This window comes from Mus caroli, unplaced genomic scaffold, assembly GCF_978045245.1.
Source record: "Mus caroli unplaced genomic scaffold, Mus_caroli_1 scaffold_5, whole genome shotgun sequence".
NCBI classification, from domain to species: Eukaryota; Metazoa; Chordata; class Mammalia; order Rodentia; family Muridae; genus Mus; species Mus caroli.
In genome coordinates, this window is record NW_028227260.1 from 1,872,512 (window position 1) to 1,895,803 (window position 23,292).

At 38.2% G+C, this 23,292-nt stretch overlaps 1 protein-coding gene across 4 annotated transcripts in view; it reads right to left on the reverse strand.

The window, feature by feature from the left end:
- Positions 1-510: 510 nt before the first annotated feature.
- The window catches only part of Mid1 (midline 1), a 369,236-nt gene continuing 346,454 nt past the window's right edge, over positions 511-23,292 (reverse strand). For all 4 annotated transcript variants that reach the window (XM_085837898.1, XM_085837899.1, XM_085837896.1 and 1 more), the window contains exons 9-10: positions 13,240-13,447; positions 511-4,562 (exon numbers count right to left, since the gene is read on the reverse strand). In XM_085837898.1, the coding sequence (XP_085694024.1) occupies positions 4,214-4,562; positions 13,240-13,447 (557 nt within the window). In that variant the 3' untranslated portion in view covers positions 511-4,213. The remainder of the gene's footprint in view (positions 4,563-13,239; positions 13,448-23,292) is intronic.

Below are 23,292 nucleotides of genomic sequence, written 5' to 3' on the forward strand. Positions count from 1 at the left end.
GAAGTGAGACAGAAAGGGAGTTTCCACTGTGTTTGATGGTCCTGATACTGTGGCTCTGTGCAACTCATTCTGCTTAGCACTGACATAAACCAAAAGGGCTTTCATCTCCAAAATACAGGAGTCAGTTCCTGTGGCTCCTGACATGGGTATTGACATGGGAATGGGTATGGAAATATACTTATGAACCACCTGGAAGAATGACTGCAGACCACACTATAATGACCACTGTTCATCTGCTGACAGTCACTGTTCCTCTCTTCCCTATCACCCCTGTGAGACTTGATATCAAGCAATCTCTACTATGGGTTTCCACTCCTTAAGGAGTTTGCTTTTATAGTGTTTAAAGTTCCATGTAAGGCTTTTTCAGTCTTGTAAAGCAACAATGTTTTGAATGTGGAAGGGTGGATACTGGTTATGAAAGTTTCAGATGTCAAAAAAAAATGAATTGCATAACATAAAATAGTGGGAGCAACAAGCAGATGTCAAATAAGGTCATGAATGTGAAAAAATAAAATGAAGAAAGGCAACAAAACCAGGTAAAGACATGTTTTGGTGCCACAAAAGGATTTTATTTTGAACCAGGAAACAACAGAAATCGAGAATAGATTCTGGACTGAGGGGATTGGCAGTTGACTCAAGTACCAGGGATTGAAAGTATGCTGCTCCAAGGAGACATAGAAAAAAACTTCCTTTCTACAACAAGATCATCAAATCACAACACTTAGCTCAATAATGTGCATTCCCACCGTCTTAGATTGCTTTAGAAATCAGGCTTACTGTAAGTATTTTGTAAATAATTTTAGGGATGACAGTGCCACTCCTGTGAAGGTGTTGACTTCTGTGCCTTTTTGTTTGTCCCTGAACAAAAGCAAACATTCAAGAGTAGCTAAACTAGGACACAGCTGACATCTTGAGCCATATATCATTTTCTGGTGAGAAGCTTCACTGTGCACTGCAGGATGTTTAATGGCATTTCTGACTTGCACCCACCAGATGCCAGGAGCAACATGTCTCCAATTTGCGATTACCAAAATTGACTCCAGATAAGGCCAAATGTCTTCTTGGGTAGCAAAATCAAGAACTTGATGAGAAGCACTATTTTCAAAACATTTCTCTTGCTAGTGTCATTGTCTCTGCATGCCATTGATGCTTTACCAAGAGAGACCAGATGTCAGCTTCCCAGCACCAGATGCACTGAACAGGCAGTCACATGTCTCTCTGCAACAATTTGTATGCACCCCTGGAGCTGAGATACAAATCCATCTTGAGTAGAGGGCACTGGCTCATTCCTCAGGAAGTTCAAGGTCCATATATCAGTACCATAATAAAAGTCTGTCCATGTTCAGGTTGCTTTTCCTCCCACAGAAACCATCATCTATACAGTCATTTTCTGAAGTCACTTTCTTTTAAAGCTGGAGAGAAAATTTTTACCCTACATCCATTCTCAACTCTTCCACTATTTAGACTCATACTTGAGTATGAATGAATCTAAGGCAAGTTTCAACAAGCAACATGTTTCTCTTTATCCATTAGGAAGAGCAGTACCATGTTTTGGAGTCCTGTTCCAAGGACTGGCTACATAATATGCAAGGCCAAGTGCAAAAGTGAAAATGATGGTCCCATGTTCAAAAATCACTAAGTTTTATAATAATGAAAAGAGAACATGATACCAAGCTTAGGTAGGCTCTTTCTGTGCTCAGGGCACTTGGCAACTGAATCATTCACATGCACACGGTGCCAAGCCTTTAAAGCTTTCATTGACAACTCATCAATTTTGTTGTACTAATTTGATTGGCACTGCCATTTCTTTTGCCCCTCTATATAAATGCTTCCTGTGAGTGGCCCCAATCCATTTAAAGAAAATGCAGAGTTAAACTGCAGCAAATGTTTACATCATGTATTTTTAGACTTAAAAAATCCACACAGAAATCTTTTCTACATCATTACAGCAATTAAACACTGTGGTCTTTCACCATATACACATTTTTCCGTAAATATGACAACCTGGAAATAGTAACTGCTACATCCACAATGTTTTTAAGTTAGCCAAGAGTAAGACTTGCACAACAAAATTATAGCATAATCTGTCTTGTCCTTACAAAAATAGCCAAAACACACCCTCAAAAGCTTGCAGTGAAAATCTGAATAGTAACATCTTTATACTGAAAAAACATATCCATTGAAATATTGTCCTGATCATAAATGCTTTATGTTAACATCATAAGGCAAACTGTAGCATTTATTGTTACCTGGAGACAATGAGGTTTTAAAAACTCAGAATTTGAGTTTTAGACCCTTTTGTGTAGAACCTGTAAGTGTACAAAGTGCATTAAAATATCTATTATCCAGTTACCCAAAATGTACATAAAATGACTGAGACAACCTTTTCGGTTTATTCAGGGAAGGCAAATACATATTTTTATACTGTCAAAATGTTCTAATAAATTTTTAGAGAAAAATGAAAAATTTTCCACCGAGGTGTCCATTTTTAAGATGTGAAATTGTTTTAAGCTGCTATCAAAATATTCATCTGGGTATAAATAATATAGTCAATATATAAAATCTATCCATTAAGAAAAAGGACATCATCTGCCAGGGAAGGGACAGAAAGACACAGGAAACTGGCTTTGTCTTCCATGAAATCCAGATTGGCTTGCACATCAAATGTGACCATGTGATGCTGAAATGAAGAGTGTATCGAGTTATTTCTGGGAAATGGGTGATTTGATTAAGAAAGAAAATCACCAAAACCAATGCCTCAATCCATTGGTCTTTTCAGTCAATGACTGGTTGATGTGGTGGCCCAGATAAATATTTTAGCAATTGAAACCACTTATACAGGTCAATATCCTTAATGAAGGTGAACCCATGCCAATGTCCCATGCCAAGATCACCTGAGAAAGTCTTAATCCAGAGACCACTACAGTTTATCAGGTCAGTATGAAAAGAATTTTAGCTGTAATTTTATTAGTAGGTTCTATTGGCAGATTTTTCTGTAGTAACAGTAAATTAGATTTTTTTTCTTACAACTCTATTATAAACTATACTAGGATATATGGGGATGTCTATATCTTCAAAATGTGCTTACTAAAAGACTGTAACTTTAAAGGCATGTACACTAGTGACTAGTACTTTGTGTAATATGTCTTATCATTACATATAAATACTGTTTTTGGTGACTTATATTTGGACAGTGTTTAAGGGCATGTGCTCATGTCCCAGAAAACAAAATCAGTTGAAAGTGGGATTGCTATCTGTAACCGGCCATGCTCCGAATCTGTAGCTCCAGAAAGAAAAGATAATTTGATTTGTGGAAAGGAAAAGTAGGGCACCTATTAAATGTAGTGAAAAAATTTCATAGACCCAAAAATGACTGGTAAGAGGTAAGGTAAAACGGCTCTATGAAATAAAACAGAATTCTACTTTTGATAAAACCCAATTCAGCATGAATTCTTAAACCATTTGGAGAAATCAAATGACAACAGTTAATTTTAATCTCATTCAAGATATTAGCCCAAAAGCTTCAGCCCTGGAGAAGTTGGTGAATATATAACCAAAGTTTTATGGATTCCCAAATCCTCCCATCAGTCATGGCTAAGCTTGAGTTCCAAATTTAATTCTTCCATTCTCCCTTATTCTTCATTCTATTTGATCCAATACAAGTTTCTGATATTACATCACAGTAAAAATATCTCAACTTAAATAAGAGTAAGGAAGCCTGTGTACTTCCTTACTAGGCTCAAAATGACTTTTACTTTTGCTGTATATTCGGTTATTCTAAGTGGAAGTACCTAGCATGGCCTTAGTATGGAATAGAATGTAAGAAAGTGAAAAAACACAAATCTACAAAAGGATTTTTTTTTTGCAAGCTCATAGACTGATGAAATGAAACTGGTAAAGGGCTGGTAAATTTATGGGCCTCTTAATGGACAAAACCAAGTGATTCCTAACAGCTGTGACCCAAATTATGCTTCTTTTATAAATAATCTATAGACTTTCCTCTAAATACAAAAAATTAAAGAAATGATTAAAGCCTGTACTTAATACAAAACACAGTAAAAGGAAGGAAATCTCCCATGTGGAGCCCTATCTGAGCTGGTTTCTGGACAAATTGGGGAATATTTCATTACACTCTGGAAGCCTTAGTTTCTCAATCCCCTAAACAGTGGCCTCAACCTTTGTAATTCCTTGGGGCTGCTTTGGGGCCAGGTACTCAAGGTAGCTGTTCTGTACAGTCCAAATGGTCTGGGATGGGAAGACCAGTTATAATCGTCAAACACTTGTTCCACACAGTAAAGGTGGGACACACAGGCTGCGCAAGCGCCACGTCAAAGGTGTAGAGGTGGATGGAGTTCAAAGCATCATAAAAAGCGATTGAGCCATTATCATAGTCCAGCAGGATGCCTACGCGCCTGAGGTGAGGGGCTGGCTCGATGGGGATTTCCTTGCTGTTATGTCTCACCACCCAGTTATTGTTGCAGCGGCAGAGGGCCCAGGAAGCAGAATTCTTCCCAATCCATTCATGTTTTGGAGCCGATTTGTATGCAAGGCCAATGGCGTACCTGCAGAGAAAAAAAAATCACATTGCAAGTAAGTAAAGTTTGCTTGTGGTCTACAGGTGTTTTTTAACATGATCATTTATTTGTGATCACACTCCCTTTAAGTATTTAAACCTAAATATGTATCTTTGTCCTTCCTAAACACATTAGAGGTGGAAGGTGACCAGTATGTTGACCTACCTTTCTGTTTGCTGCTTAAATGTTACCAGAGAATCTTGACTTTCCATTTTACTGCCCTGTATCTCTTTTGTGAATGCCTGTGCAGTAAAATTTTCTGTACCAGCCCAGATCTTCCTATAACAATTGAAGTGTTTTGTTTTGTTCAGTTCTGTTGTCAGATGTCCATATGACAATTGGGCCTTGGAACTGTGGCTGGTGAGCCTAGGAAATCAACTTTAAATTTACAGATAATCCATAATTTAGAATGCCCGGACTAAAGATAGTGTAAATAAACCTTATTAAAGCAATGTACTATCAGCAAAATCATCCTCTGAGTTTTGATTATCTCCTTAGCTTGTGATATACAATAATGTACTTTTGTATGACATTGGGCATGATACGAGAACACATGTGATACCATACACTATAATGTACCAAAGACAACAAAAGATATAAGAAAATCAAGACTTTATTACAAGTAGAACTTTGTGATAGAGTTATCCTGATTTAAGGCTCATAAGTAACCTGAGAATATTCATGACAGGTCAAGTTTAGCTATGACATTCAGGAGGATAGATGATGTCAGAAATACAGTTATTTTTTAATTGTGGCATTTTTAGTTATCCTTGGGATTGTCAGTGTATCGACTCAGCATAAGTATGGAAGCACCTCTGTCTCTCTGTCTGTCTATCTATCTATCTATCTATCTATCTATCTATCTATCTATCTACCTATCTATGTATCTACCACCTGTTTATTTTAAACACAGTTTCATGAATTTTAATTTTTATTAAGTTTATTTAAATAGCTTTATATGGAACAGGGCTGCCATACTGGGGACCATGACTCTATATAAGCTTATTAGGCTTATTCTATCAACAGACTTTAAGTTTTGTAACTGCTATCATATCTGCCATTTGTCTGTGGCTTTGGATGTACTTTGGCAAAGGCAAGCAGTGAGAATGATTTCCACATATGAGGTTAAGTCTTCTGTCATCATTCAATCTCAATGTCTTATCTATAGGAAAAATTATAGTCTCCATATCCTCAAGTTAAAGAGTAAAAGAAAAATGCATTTTAAACCCCAATTACAATGGCTGGTATGTAATTCTCAGTAGCTATTATTATATCATTACTACCTAATTTCATACTAACAGTAAGTATGAAAATCAAAATTGAAATGTAGGATAACTCAAAGGGCCACAAGTTTAATTGACACTATGTACTCTGTCCCTCTCACCAGAAATGGTGCAATTTATTATTTTCTGATTATATTTTCTACTGCACTTTAAGGTTTTAAAAATATCTTTGAGAAGGCTGGAGAAATGGCTTATTAAGAATACATGCTATTTTTCAGAGGACCTGATTCTGATCCCCAACACTATATTATGTAGCTCACAACCACATGGAACTCTAGCTCTAGGGGATCCAACAGCCTCTTCTGGTTTCAATAGACTGACTGACAGAAAGACAGATGAATGAATGGAGTAATAAACAGTGACAGACATATACAAAGACAGAGATATGTGAATAGAGACAGACAGACATGCAGGCAGATGGACAGACAGGCCTACAGACAGACAGGTGAACAGACATAGACAGATTAAACAGAGATGACAGACAGGACAGACAGAGATGAACTGATGGACAGATGGACAAGCAGATGAACAGAGACAGATAGAAGGACAGATAGGCAGATGGACAGACGGACAGGCAGATAAACAGAGACTGACAGGACAGACAGAGAGATGAACTGATGGACAGATGGGCAGGCAGATGAACAGAGACAGATGGATAGAAGGACAGATAGGCAGATGGAAAGATGGACAGCCAGATGAACAGAGACAGATAGAAAGTTAGGAGAGACAGATGGACAGATAGATGGACTGATAGATACTTATGTCTCTGATGAACAGAGACAGATGACAGGCAGACAGACAGATGAAGAGACAGACAGAGATAGAGACCGATAGACTGGTGGAGAGATGGACAGAGAGAGACAGATAAACAGACAGACAAGACAGATGGACAAAGAGAAGGACTGACAGGGAGACAGAAGCAGACAGACATATGGATAGACAAATAATCATGACAGATGGACAGACAGAAACAGATGAACAGAGACAGACAGATAGGCATATACAGAAGGACAGATAGATGGACCGATGGAAAGGTAAAAAGAGACAGACAGATGAACAGAGATGGATGGGCAGAGGACAAATAGATGGATAGACAGGCAGATGAACAGAGATAGACAGAAAGACAGGACAGACAGATGGACAGATAGATGGACTGATGGACAGGTGGACAGACACAGTCAGACAGACAGAAGGATGAACAGACAGATGGACAGGAAATATGGATAGACAGACAGATGAACAGAGATGGACAGACAGAAGGACATATAGATATACAGATGGACAAAAAGGCAGATGAACAGAGACAGAAAGACAGGATAGACAGATGGACTAGATGGACTGGGACAGGTGGACAGACACAGACAGACAGAAGGATGAAGAGACAGATGGACAGGAAATATGATAGACAGACAGATGAACAGAGATGGACAGACAGAAGGACAGATAGATAGACAGATAAACAGAGACAGATGACAGACACATGAACAGAGACAGACAGATGGACAGAGACAGACCAATGGATAGATAGATTGATGGATAGATGGACAGAGTTAGAGACAGACAGAGCAGACAGACAAACAGAAGGACTGATGGATAGGGAAACAGACAGACAGACAGATGGATAAGCAGACAGATGAACAAACAGACAGACAGATGGACAAAGAAAAATGGACAGAGAGAGACAGGCAGACAGGTAGCCAGACAGACAGATGAAGAGACAGATACAATAGCAGTCAGATGGACTGATGCTTAGAGACAGACAGACAGAAGAACAGATAGACAGACAGACAAATGGATGGGCAGATAGACAGAAGATGGATAGACAGATGGACAGAGACAGAAGAGCAGACAGACTGATAGACAGAAATAGACAGAAAGAACGGCAGACAGGTAGACAGATGGATGAATAGACAGAGGATATATGGACAGATGGACAGAGAAGATAAATGGACATACAGGGACAGACAGACGGATGGACAGACAGACAGATGGACAGATAGTCAGGTGGATAGATAGACAGATGGACAGATAAAGACAGAAGTACAGACAAGGGAACAGACAGCTTGACAGACAGACTGCCAGGCAGAGACAGACAGATGGACACACAGAGATAGACAGAAGGACAGATAGAATTACTGACTGACAGGGGGACAGACATAGACAGACAGACAGATGAACAGATCCAGACAGGTGGGCAGAGAGACAGATGGACTGAGACAGACAGAAGAATAGAGAGACAGAAGGACTGATTGATATATGAACTGACCAATTGCTGGACAGATGGACAGAAACAGACAGATGAACAGAGACAGACAGACAGAAGAATATACAGATGGACAGAGAAAGACAGACAGATAGAAATAGGCAGACACACACAATACACAAAACAAAAACAACAAAAAACAAAAATACTAAAAGTAAAACTTATGAATTCAACTTTGAAAGAAGAAAAAAAAGTAATCTCAAAGTCAGGTGGGAAGGAATAGGAGGATTGATAAGGTGATAAAAGGGGAGAAGTTGAGAAAATGTGTCTAAGTGAAAAATACATTGCATAAAGTTCTAAAGAAATTAATAAACCATTTTAAAATTCATTGATCAGACAGTTACCCAGTTATTCTAAATATTCTTACTTACTAGTCAAAAGTAAAAAATCTGAAGAATTTTCCTACAATATTCAGTTTCTTAATCTCTTTTTAAATTACTGAGACATGTGCTTTAATACTTAAAACATTTCACAGCTAATATCATAAGCCAAACACATCATTATTAATCAAGAGTATATAACCCTGAATTCAAGCCTTAATACAGTGTAATCAAATATTGACATATGGTATCTTACCCTAAGCAGAGAGAAAAACCTCACTGGTCTTAGTTAACAATAACATTTTTAGAAAAGAAAAATCACATATATTGGATATAAAATACAATCTCTTTAAAAGAGGTATGCTAAAAAACATGCCCACTGGTTTTGAAGTCACGAGAGTTGGTGAACTGGCCCTGTCTCTCATCTGCTGCAGCACACTCTGGTGGAAGAGATGCAAGTGAGACAGCCCTGAGAGCCAGAGCACTAGAGATCTGGCTGTGCCACTCATCTGTCATTAGATGGGGTGGCCTCTCTCTACTTTTGATTGTTGGGAGAGCTATCCATGCCCCCTTACTTGCTCTAGCACTCTGGGAAGCAGGCCCTGTACCTTGTCTGGACAACACAATTGTCCTTATAGAAGGTGAAGGCCTAAGTGAGCTGTCCTGAGGTCAGGAAAGCAGAAGAGTTGACTCTGCTTCCTGCTGACAGCAGCATTGGCTGTCCTAGCTGGAACAGTGCTGAAGAGCTCACCCTGGTGGTGCAGATAACGGAGAGCCAGAGTGCTGACCAGCTTGGCTGGACCCAGGGCTAGATCCAGGGCCCTGAGTTGGTCCATCCCCAAATCTATATCATCTGTAAACATTTGGGATGCATGACAAGGCCAGTCCTACTGATCCAAAGATGCAGGATCTATATGACACGGGGCAACTGTGGGATGACTGGGAGTCTCAGAGAGAATCCAATATTAATGGTGTCACAGAAACTAGAGATCCCAAACCAGCCCAATAACTCATTGCAATGAACATTTACAAGTGAAGATGTGTAGACAGGGGTATATACTGTGGGACACGCTATGACATTACAGCATCCAAGATGAGTTGTTTTCTATGCTTTGGTTTTGTTTGTGTATTTTTTATTTCAGGAAGGAGGTTGCAAGGGTGAAGGGAGGATAAGAGGAGACAGGGAGATGAGCAGGATTGAAGTACATGATATGAAACATATAAGGGATCAATAAAATGTTTTTTTAAAGGAAAGAATAAAAAGAATAAAAAGAAAAAACCTTTAAAAAATTGTCACAACTCAAGTAGATGTAATGGATAAGCCACTATATCAGTGTGCTAGGCCGTCTATTAATCCACACATCTGACTCCTTTTATCTTTGTGGGTCCTTACTGACTTCTGTTTATTTGTCAAGAGCTAACCAATACATTTTTGAATATTTGCCCTGCCACCCCCTCTCTCTGTCTATGTATGTGTGTGTGTGTGTGTGTGTGAGAGAGAGAGAGAGAGAGAGAGACAGAGAGAGAGACAGAGAGAGAGAGGGGGGGAGGGAGGGAGGGAGGAAGGAAGGAAGGAAGGAAGGAAGGAAGGAAGGAAGGAAGGAAGGAAGGAAGGAAGGAAGGAAGGAAGGAAGAAAGAAAAGAGTTAGTTAGTTCATGCCCACATGGAGGACAGAATTTGACACTGGGTGACCAGTGATCTCTGGGGAATCCTCTTGTCTGTATTCTCTCACTTCCATACTAGGGTTACAGGCATGTGCAACCAATGTGTGGCTTTTACATGGATGCTGGAGATCCTAACTCAGTTCATTATGCTTGCATGTCAGGCCCTTTACCAACTAACCCATCTTCCTAGGCCCATGAAATGCATTTTGCAACTTAAAACATCTCCTATGAAGTTGTAGTCTACAGCTTAGCAGACACTATTTTCACTTTTTAGATAACGTGGAAACTCAAGTTGCATCCCCAAATAACAATGACTGTATTATTTCCTTCCTGATGGTGCATACAAATTTTAAGTAAAAAAAACAAACAAACAAACAAAAAAACCCCCAAAAAACCTCTAATGTTTATTTTTAATTTGAATGTCTATTGAGCCCTTTGAAATAGCTGTAGCAGTGAGGGCTGACTTTATTCAGAACACCAGAAAGTTCAAATTAGAAAAATCCAAAATTGCATGCTGTCCTCTCCACTCTTAGTGTATTAATGTTGGTATAAACCCACTATTACTGCCTTAAGTAACACCATTTCATTAACACTGAGTACATGTTTACAGCATTTGCGAGCAAGAAAATAACCAAGTATACAGTCCATTAAGCAAAGGGAAATACCATTATTCTATCATTAATCTATGAAACTATGCCCAGATGTCCATTGAGCTTGAAAGGTGTAGGTAGCGTGGAATGTTCCATTAAGCTACACAGTGTGACATGGAGAAATTCAAAAGTACACAAACTGTATTTCTCAGAGTAATGTTAGCATGTCCTATTACATGGATCATAATGTACATGTTAATTTAAAGTCAAGCACATATTTCATGAAAAAGAACATGCTATACTAACTGTTGTAAGTCAAGGTATCATAGGTATTTAATTGTGGGGCCTACATTTTCTTGCTGTTACCTTCTAGGAAATGTGAAACTACTTTTTACACAATATATTTGTTAATGGATACAATCCGACTTGTATGTAAAGACTCAATGTATGGCAATTAATTATAGATTTTCTTTTTTCCATACATGAGTTAGTTTGGACATCTGGAAGGTGTTTTAAAGGTAATGCTGATCTGTGTTTATGTAACTAAAGTGGCCTGGTAGAATTTTGCACACTATTCATTAATGGCAATGAGATCATAACGATCATGTACCATTTATTATAAATAATTATTAATGAGATTATAATCATTTAGACACCAGATTTCAAAATATCAGATTAATACAGCACACCAATTATCTAGAAATGTTTGCTTTTCTGCTCACAAATTCTATTTCCCTTTGTGCTTTTATCTGGCCTTAACACAGCTCAAAGTTTCAAGTGCCAGTCTGGGGAAATGGTTCATTTGGTTCAGAGACCTGAAGCTTGATCATCCAGGTTCAATGTAAAAATCTAGGTATCACAGTAAAGCTATACTCACAAAATCTCAACAAGACTGAACAATTTCAATAAGAATAAATATCACACTATACACAGGGGAAATCCCATGGGTCCCTACACATAAATAAAAAGCTATAAATAAAATTAACTTCTGGAAGAGGGAGAACAAATCTTTCCTATGGATAAGCCACCTGCTTGGTTATCTAATGCCACATGGTCAGCCCTAGAAACATATAGGGAGCAACACTGCGCAGACTCAGCAGGTTAGATGCATATAGATTTACTTATATGTGTATGTAACCATAATGGTTAAAATTAGTCAAAAAAAAAAAAAGGAGACCCCATGAATTTGGAAGAAAGGTGGCAGACATGGAAGATGTAGGAAGAAGAGTAAGGGGACAATTAAGCAATTTTATTTTAATTAAAAATTTTAAAAAGAGGAAAAACTAGCTAAGTGCAGTGGTATGTATATGCCTATGATTCTCACACTGGGGAAAACAGCTGGCCTCCATATGTATACATATATAAAGGCGCACAGTCACATCTCAAGTGCCAATGAATTCTATAGCCTTGGAAGAAGTAGGACTTATTTTCTGCACTCTTGAAAGAATGCTAGAACATGAAAATGGTCAAGGCAAAGAGAATTCGGAGGACAATAAAGGATGAAAAACTATCCGCTAGGCTAATGCAGATACTATTATTAAGAGTAGGGATAGCCATTCAGTGCAAAGTTACTTCTTAGATTTGGGTTGATTGGTACCCAGCTGTGTGCACTTTGTATACATTGCATTTCTTGCATTAATCCAAATTAAAATTACTTTTTAGTAGAATTTTAGCCATTTTCACCACTCTCATCTTCTTCCTCCACAATATCTCTTCTGATTTTCATGACAGCCATATCTCATTAAATATACTACTTTGTGCTCTAAAGCATAATTTTAACATTTGAAAACTATATCACCCTTTAGTTAGTAATGGCATACTCTGGAAATTAAAAGCACAAATCAACAAACTACAATCCAGAGGTCAACCCTTGACCCTTGCCTGTTTTCACAAATGAAGTTCTATTAGCACTCAGCCATAGCCATTTATATATGCATTGTCTGTGGCTGCAGGCCCATTATAGCAGCCTCGGGCTGACTACTTGGGACAAAAATGCCCTGGACTGTAAAATCAAGACATTAACTCTCTTGTCCTTTATTTGTGGGTTGCTAGTTAAAAGTTAGAGCCCTGACCACAAAATTTGTAACTACCAACTATGAATTTTATGACTTTGGGCCTAAGTTACCTCATGTATAAAAGGAGAATGATATTATATATATATAACAAATATATATATATATATATATATATATATATATATATATAGCCTTGAACTGACAATATACCTGAGGATGACCTGCACTACCATGTTAGATTTCTGCAGTGTTGGAAACAAACACATAGAACAGAACTAGACCCAACCTCTAGCTTAAAGTATAAACCTAGTTGAGATTAACCCTTATCAGCTAACCAACAAATATATATTTGCTAGCATTAATCAATGGTTGCTATTGAATTGACACTGATTTCAGTGTTATGTGGCATTATCGCAGCAGTAAGTTTGGGTCTTAGAATGGATGCAAGCTGTAAATTCATGTCCTTGACAAGGTACACAATAGCACGTGCCTTTTTACAGTTGCAGAAATATATACAGAAGCTGCCTACCATGTACTTCCACTTATGACCACTTCCCAGTAATGACGGCCACTATCAATGAACACATTTCCAGCTACTCCATAGCTTCCTTGACTAGTGAAGCGTTCAGGTGTGTGACTCTTTTTAGATGATGATTCATCACGTTCAACAGTCAGGTTGTCATGGGACACCTTCAGTTTTCGATGAGCAGATTTGGGATCCAGTTTAAATGGCTGACCTAAAAACAAGTTCACAAAAGAAAAAGACATGAAAAAGCACTGTTTATTGGAAAAATAACAAATAGTATAACCTTATTCAAATTTAAAAGTCTGAAACAATGGCTGAAGAGATAGCTTAGTGGTTAAGTACAACCACTGCTCATCCAGAGGGCCCAGGTTGATTCCCAGTACACATTTGGAAGTTCACAACTATCTATAACTCCAGTTCCAATGGATCTAATTCTTCTGACATCTTTAAAGCATCAGGCATGCACATGGTACACAGAGATCTATGTAAGCAAAATACCCATACACATGAAATACAAATAAAATGTGTGTGTGTGTGTGTGTATGTGGAGGGGGGGAGGTCTAAAACAAGACATTACTATCTGAGTTATACTTCCTACTATAGAACACTATCTTAAATTCTAATAGCAATTTAAGGCTTATAAACAGTGCTTTTAAAGGCATTTACTTATTGACAATTTATATGATGTTCAAGATATACTTAAGCAGCAGCAAGTCTCTATATAGTGCTAGAAACAGTAGTGCCTAATAAGAGCATGGCTATGCTTGCTTGAGTTTCTACTTAGAGAGGGATCCAGTGTTGCACAAAAACCATTCAACAAAAGAACAGACAAAGAGTATCCAAAACAGAGAGATCCCAGCACAGATGTTTTCTTGCTGAAGAACATCCTGGAAAGGAGGAGAGAAATGAACACCTTATTTTCAAGGACTGCCATATTTACTTGGACCTAAAATACACCTGTGCTAAATAGACTCTGGAGCAGAGACCAAACAAATCAAGATTTCACATTTTAATGTAGAGTATTCTAAACACTCAAACACATCATTCTGAGCTTGAGAAAAGTGAAAGCACGACTCTTTAGGCACTTTCAATAACTACACATTTAAAATCTTGTTCAGCTCACAAAAGTAGTGAAGATGTCAGTAATTGTTGTGTTTGATAAAAAGATAAGAGGGAATAAATATGTTTGGTGGAGGCATTGTATGGTGTGGGGGGAGGGGAGCCATGCTGAGGCATCCCTTCCCCATAGGTATTAGTCACACAATGATATAGTATAGAATAGAGTGTATTTAGGTCATGGGGGGAGTTGAGAGACAGAGAAAGGCAGGGAGAGAAGGGGAGAGTAGAGGAGTAGAGGCAGGTCATGAGCATGTGGAGAGAGAGTGGGAAGGGAATGGGATAGAGGGGGAGCAAGAGCAAGAGGAGAAGAGGAGAGAACAAGAGCAAGAGAGTGAGGAGGGGACAAGGAGCCCTTTTATAGTGAGTCAGGCATACCTGGCTCTTGCCAGGTAACTATGGGGCGAAGCCGACTAAATGCCAACAATAATGCCAAGTTTTCTATATTTGGATTTATTAATATACATAATAAGAAAAGTTCTCTTTCAAAACAAACATGTGTTTTGAAATGTTTACCACTAAAATTCCTAACAGAGTTACTTATGGATATTTGATGTAGCTGCTATATCGTTGTCAATTCAGTATTGGTTCTGAATACTGCCTGTTGTTTGTTACCACACAGAGAGAAACATATTACCATTTGGTATAAATACCACACTGTCCAACTTCATAGCACAGTTACAGTTGGGAGATACCTTCTGCCCATATGCAGTTCAGACAATCATGGGGAAAAAGCCTAACAAATATAACAGCAAGCAATATATGTTTGGCTGTAGACTAAAATAGGGGTGGTGCAGCTTGGATCAAAACATAACAGAACCTCAAATTTTTTTGCCTTTATGTCAGTGACCACCACACTTTATCTGCAAAGAAGAAGAAAATAGATGTTTTCAGTTATGTAGGCCAAGTAGTTTCTTTTGTGACTCTGTCACTGCAGTGAGGAAGTAGTCACAAATTGGTAAATGACCATTCATGGGTATATGTTAATAAAACTTTATTTTTAAATGTAGGTAGTCACATTTGGCCCTTGAACTATAGTTTTCTTATTCTTGTTTTGTATATCTGTAGATATCAAAGGAAAGAAAGACAGTTGACATGCCAATATAGATTGAAGAATTCTCATAAGCTTTCACCCTTAGAAAAGGAGCCACATGGAAATTTGTGGTTTCTGAGAAACGAAGAATCAGTCTTCTGTGGGAGCAAGCATTCTGATAGGTTAGTGATTCCAAAGAGGTCACCTTAAACATATATGACTAGCAGTAAATGATCTTGAAATGTGATATTGATAAATGTGTGTGTGTGTATGTGTGTGTGTGTGTGTGTGTGTGTGTGCCTGTGAGTAAGACTTATAATTAAAGAATTACTGGTTATGAATTTGAAAAGGGGTAGAAGAAATTGCAAGGAGAAAAGAGACAGGAAAATGATGTAAATACAGTACTAATATCTGAAATTCTCAAAAGAATATTTTTTTGCTATATTTGTATCTTATCGAAACATTCAGTGTTTTATGGATGTTTGAAGATCTTATAAATTCTTAAATCTATTTCTAGATGTATCATTTTGGTGTTATGATAAACTTAAACTTCCAACATATGGAAATTATTCATGGACATTAAACATAAATAAACAAAATTAAAAAGAATAAAAGATTATAAGCCTGATTTAAAAGAAAACAACTCTCAAGGTCTGAGAAGGTAGCAGGGATTATCAGAGGCTGTCAGACCTAATGGATTATACCTGTAGTTTAAATTTTAAAGTTTATATTTAAGTTGTCTTGTAAAAATAAAAATAATAATCTCAAGGGACATTCATGCTAGCAACTGTTAGGGGTAAGGTTTCTTAAAATATTCTAATTTTTTTAAAGATTAAAGACAAACATGAGTAAAAATAATAATTTGACAGCAATGGGCATAAAAGGAAAGAAAAAAAAAAAACTCCATCGCAGAGCTCACCATTTACATAGGCATGAGTGCTGTGTAGCCTCTTGCCAGTGATGAATAGCAGAATATTCAGAAAGATGAGGCTTGAAATGGAGAAGAATTGCCTGTAGCACCTTGTTTGCCTCCATTCTCCCTCTCTGCCACTCACACATACAGCAGGGGCTTGCCAGCTTTAATGGGACCCTGTATTCTCATTGAGCCAATTCTGTCTGGGTCACAGATGCCTTTCCCAAACAAACCACCGCCCATTCTTACCAACTTTCAGGCTTTGGCTTCAAAGAAGACAAATTAGCTTGAGAAGGAAATTCATTGTATTACTAAAGAACTTAAGTCATCAGACCATATGTAAAGGACATGACCTTATCCTGGCTACTGTGTTTTTACTTGGACAACTCTCATAATAATTTTTGGATATATTCCCCAGCTGAAAGTCTTTCTTATTTTAATCCATATGCCACATCACAGTGCAACAAAGCTTTATGTTTCACAAATCTTCACCCAGCCTCTAACATATAAACCTGTCAACTTATCTTCCCATAAAACCAACTGCCTCATGACTCCTAATGGGTTTACCATCTGGTTTTGTTTGTTTTTATTTTGTGATGCTGGGGATTGGAACCATGGGTTCACACAATCTAGCCGATCAATCTACTACTGAGTTATATCCTGAGCTATATCTGACAGAGTGGTCTCAAACTCACACTGTAGATTAAGCTGGCCTTGAATTTAGAATTTGCCTGTAGAACAGGCTTGTCTAATTTTTATTTTTTAAAAATGGGTAGCCATCTTGGGCCCAGGATCCCTCAGTGACTAGTCTGTGTAGGTGAGACTGTGGACTACAGAAGCTACACAGCTTCTGGGACAGGCAGAAGCAACACAGCTTCTGGTACAGGTCCCATTTTAGGCCTTCATCTTAAGCCAGGAGGCAGGTCCTAACACCAGGTATCTGTGCACCTTCCCTGCAAGAGGAGAGTTTGCCTGCAGAGAGTACTCTGACCCCTGAAACTCAGAGTAGAGAGCTAGTCTCCCATGTCTGCTGAAAGAGGCTAACAGAATCACGAGAGGAACAAGCTCCAACCAGAGACAACTATAACAACTAACTCCAGAGATTACCAGATGGGGAAAGGCAAATGTAAGAATCTTACTAACAGAAACCAAGACCATTCACATTTCTATTTACACTCTCTACAGCTTCATATACTTTGAGCATATGTTGTTAGGTCTATTTATGATATTTTTTTAATTTATTTTTTAATTAGGTATCTTCTTTATTTACATTTTTAATGCTATCCCAAAAGTCCCCCAGACCCCCCCACTCCCCTACCCACCCACTTCCACTTCTTGGCCCTGGCGGCCCCCTGTACTGAGGCATATAAAGTTTGTAAGACCAATGGGTCTCTCTTTCCAATGATGGCCGACTAGGCCATCTTCTGATACATATGCAGCTAGAGACATGAGCTATGGGGGTACTGATTAGTTCATATTGTTGCTCCACCTATAGGGTTGCAAACCCCTTTAGCTCCTTGGGTCCTTTCTCTAGCTCCTCCATTGGGGGCCCTGTGTTCCATCCAATAGATGACTGTGGGCATCCACTTCTGTGTTTGCCAGGCCCCGGAATAGCCTCACAAGAGACAGCTATATCAGGGCCCTTTCAGCAAAATCTTGCTAGTGTATGCAATGGTGTCAGTGTTTGGAGGCTGATTATGGGATGGATCCCTAGGCATGGCAGTCTCTAGATAGTCCATCCTTTCTTCTCAGCTCCAAACTTTGTCTCTGTAACTCCTTCCATGGGTGTTTTGTTCCCAGTTCTAAGAATGATCAAAGTGTCGACACTTTGGTCTTCGTTATTCTTGAGTTTCATGTATTTTGTAAATTGTATCTTGTATCTTGGCTATTCTAAGTTTCTGGGCTAATATCCACTTATCAGTGAGTACATATCATGTGAATTCTTTTGTGATTGGGTTACTTCACTCATGATGATGCCCTCCAGGTCCATAAGTATACCTAGAGGGTTGAATGTGATTATTTTAGTTGTAAGAAGAAACTAAACTGAAGCCATTTTGAATAAAACTTTCATTTTGAGTAGGGGTCAAATAAAAAGAGAAGAAGTAATTTAACAACAACAAAAAAAAAAACCATTTAAATCTCCAAATACCAGATTATTAAAGAATACATTCAATGAAAGAGTATCTTGTAAATATTCAAAATATAAGAACAATTGTCTATAATGGAAAAGAAAAAAGAAAAAAAAAAAAGAAATGAGGACCACTCACCATCATCAGAACTCCCCACTCCCACCTCAACCAGTCCTGGATACCCCAAAACACCAAAAAAGCAAGACTCAGAGTTAAAATCATATCTCATGATGCTGGTAGAGGACATCAAGGGGGACTTTAATAACTCACTTAAAGAAATACAGGAGAACACTGCTAAAGAGGTAGAAGTCCTTAAAGAAATACAGAAAAACACAAGTAAACAGGTGATGGAATTGAACAAAACCATCCAAGACCTGAAAAGGGAAGTAGACACAATAAAGAAAACCCAAAGTGAGACAACACTGGAGGTAGAAACCCTAGGAAAGAAATCTGGAACCATAGATGTGAGCATCAGCAACAGAATACAAGAGAGAATCTTAGGTGCAAAAGATTCCATAGAGAACATGGGCACAACAATCAAAGAAAATGCAAAACGCAAAATGATCCTAATTCAAAACATCCAGAAAATCCAGGACACAATGAGAAGGCCAAACATACAGATAATAGGAATAGATGAGAATGAAGATTTTCAACTTAAAGGGACAGCATATATCTTCAACAAAATTATAGAAGAGAACGTCCCAAACCTAAAGAAACAGATGCCCATGAATATACAAGAAGCCTACAGAACTCTAAATAGACTGGACCAGAAAAGAAATTCCTCCTGACACAGACACATAATAATCAGAACAATAAATATACTAAATAAAGATAGAATATTAAAAGCAGTAAGGGGAAACGGTCAAGTGACATATAAAGACAAGCCTATTAGAATTACACCAGACTTCTCACCAGAGACTATGAAAGCCAGAAGACCCTGGGTAGATGTTATGCAGACACTAAGAGAACACAAATGCCAGCCCAGGCTACTATACCCAGCAAAACTCTCAATTAACATAGATGGAGAAACCAAAGTATTCCATGATAAAACCAAATTAACACAATATCTTTCCACGAATCCAGCCCTTTTTCAAAGTATAATAAAGGAAAACACCAACACAAGGATGGAAACTACCCTAGAAAAAGGAAGAAAGTAATTTTTCAGTAAACTAAAAGAAGACAGCCACAAGAACAGAATGCCAGCTCTGACAAAAAAAAAAAAAATTATAGGAAGCAACAATTACTCTCCCTTAATGTCTCTTAATATCAATGGACTCAATTCCCCAATAAAAAGACATAGACCAACAGACTGGCTACACAAACAGGACCCAACATTTTGCTGCTTACAGGAAATCCATCTCAGGAAAAAAGGCAGACACTACCTCAGAATGAAAGGTTGGAAAACAATTTTCCAAGTAAATGGTCTGAATAAACAAGCTGGTGTAGCCATTCTAACATCTAATAAAATGGACTTCCAACCCAAAGTTATCAAAAAAGACAAGGGGGGCACTTCATACTCATCAAAGGTAAAATCTACCAAGAAGAACTCTCAATTCTGAATATCTATGCTCCAAATACAAGGGCAGCCACATTCATTAAAGAAACTTTAGTAAAGCTCAACACACACATTGCACCTCACACAATAATAGTGGGAAACTTCAACACACCACTTTCATCAATGGACAGATTGTGGAAACAGAAACTAAACAGGGACACAGTGAAACTAACAGTAGTTACGAAACAAATGGATCTAACAGATATCTACAGAATATTTTATCCTAAAACAAAAGGATATACCTTCTTCTCAGCACCTTATGGTACCATCTCCAAAATTGACCATATAATTGCTCACAAAACAGGCCTCAACAGATACAAAAGTATTGAAATTGTCCCATGCAATCCTATCAGATCACCATGGACAAAGGCTGATCTTCAATAACAACATAAATAATAGAAAGCCAACATTCACGTGGAAACTGAAAAACACTCTTCTCAATGATACCTTGGTCAAGGAAGGAATAAAGAAAGAAATTAAAGACTTATTAGAGTTTGAAGAAAATGAAGCCACAACACACACAAACAGGATGGACCATCTAGAAACTGCCATACCTGGGGATCCATCCCATAATCAGCCTCCAAACACTGACACCATTGCATACACTAGCAAGATTTTGCTGAAAGGACCCTGATATAGCTGTCTCTTGTGAGGCTATGCCTGAGCCTAGCAAACACAGATGTGCATCCACACAGTCAGTTATTGGATGGATCACAGGTCCCCCAATGGAGGAGCTAGAGAAAGTACCCAAAGAGCTAAAGGGATCTGCAGCCAAAAAGGTGGAACTAAAATATGAACTAACCAGTACCCTCTGGAGCTGGTGTCTCTAGCTACATATGTATCAGAAGGTGGCCTAGTTGGCCATCACTGGGAAGAGAGGCCCATTGGACTTGCAAACTTTATATGCCTCAGTACAGGGGAATGCCAGGGCCAAAAAGTGGGAGTAGGTGTTTAGGGGAATGAGGGGGGGTATGGGGAGCTTTCAAGATAGCATTTGAAATTTGAAATGTGGAAACAAAAATAACTATTCAAAGAATCACCCAAACCAGAAGCTGGTTCTTTGAGAAAATAAACAAGATAGATAAACCCTTAGCCAGACTAAAGAGAGGGCACAGGGACAGTATCCTAATTAACAAAATCAAAAATGAAAAAGGAGACATAACAACAGAACCTGAGGAAATCCAAAACATCATCAGATCCTACTTACAAAAGTCTAGACTCAACAAAACTATAAAACCTGGTTGAAATGAACAACTTCCTAGACAGATACCAGGTACCAAAGTTAAATCAGGATCAGATAAATGATCTAAACAGTCCCATTTTCCCTAAAGAAGTAGAAGCAGTCATCAATAGTCTACCAAACAAAAAAAGCCCAGGACCAGATGGGTTTAGTCCAGAGTTGTATCAGACCTTCAAAGAAGACCTAATATCAACTCTTCTCAAACTATTCCACAAAAATAGAAACAAATGATTGTCTTCCCAATTCATTCTATGAAGCCATAATTACTCTGATACCTAAACTACACAAAGATCCAACAAAGAAAGAGAACTTCAGACCAGTTTCCCTTATGAATATCGATGCAAAAGTATTCAATAAAATCCTCACAAACTGAATCCAAGAACACATCAAAATGATCATCCATCATGAACAAGTAGGCTTCATCCCAAGGATGCAGGGATGGTTTAATATACGGAAATCCATCAATGTAATCCACTCTATAAATAAACTCAAAGAAAAAAACCACATGATCATTAGATGCTGAGAAAGCATTTGGCAAAATTTAACACCCCTTCATGATAAAAGTCTTGGAAAGATCAGAATTTCAAGGCCCATACCTAAACATAATAGAAGCATTCTACATCAGACCAGTAGCCAACATCAAACTAAATGGAAAGAAACTCGAAGTTATCCCACTAAAATCAGGGAATAGACAAGGCTGCCCACTTTCTCCCTACCTATTCAATATAGTATTTGAAGTTCTAGCCAGAGCAATTCAGCAACAAATGGACATCAAGGGGATACAAATTGGAAAGGAAGAAGTCAAAATATCATGTTTTGCAGATGATATGATAGTATATATATATATATATATATATATATGACCCCAAAAATTCCACCAGAGAACTCCTAAACTTGAGAAACAGCTTCAGTGCAGTAGCTGGATATAAATTAACTCAAATAAATCAATGGCCTTTCTCTACACAAAGGATAAACAGACTGAGAAAGAAAATAGGGAAACAACACCCTTCACAATAGTCACAAATAATATAAAATACCTTGGTGTGACTCTGACTAAGGAAGTGAAAGATCTGTATGATAAGAAATTCAAGTCTCTGAAGAAAGAAATTGAAGAATATCTCAGAAGATGGAAAGATCTCCCATGGTCATGGATTGGAAGGATTAATTTAGTAAAAATGGCTATCCTGCCAAAAGCAATCTACAGATTCAATGCCATCCCCATCAAAATTCCAATTCAATTCTTCACTGAGATAGAAAGAGCAATTTGCAAATTCATCTGGAAAAATAGAAAACCTAGGATAGTGTACTGGCTCGTTTTGGGTGTCAACTTGACACAGCCTGGAGTTATCACAGAGAAAGGAGCTTCAGTTGAGGAAGTGTCTCCTCGAGATCCAGCTGTAAGGAATTTTCTCAATTAGTGATCAAGGGGGAGAGGCCCCTTTGTGGTGGGACCATCTCTGGGCTGGTAGTCTTGTGTTCTATAAGAGAGCAGGCTGAGCAAGCCAGGGGAAGCAAGCCAGTAAAGAACATCCCTCCATGGCCTCTGCATCAGCTCCTGCTTCCTGACCTGCTTGAGTTCCAGTCCTGACTTCTTTCAGTGACTAACAGCAATGTGGAAATGTAAGCTAAATAAACCCTTTCCTCCCCAACTTGCTTCTTGGTCATGATGTTTGTGCAGGAAGAGAAACCCTGACTAAGACAGATAGCAAAAACTATTCTCACCAATAAAAGAACCTCTGATGGAATCACCATGCCTAGCATTAAGCTGTACTACAGAGCAATTGTGATAAAAACTGCATGGTACTGGTACAGTGTCATACAGGTAGATCAATGGAATAGAATTGAAGACCCAGAAAAGAATCCACATACCTGTGGTCACTTGATCTTTGACAAGGGAGCTAAACCATCCATTGGAAAAAAGACAGCATTTTCAACAAATGGTGCTGGCACAACTGGTGGTTATCAAGGAGAAGAATGTGAATTGATCCATTCTTATCTCCTTGTACTAAGCTCAAGTCTAAGTGGATCAAAGACCTTCACATAAGACCAGAGACACTGAAATTAATAGAG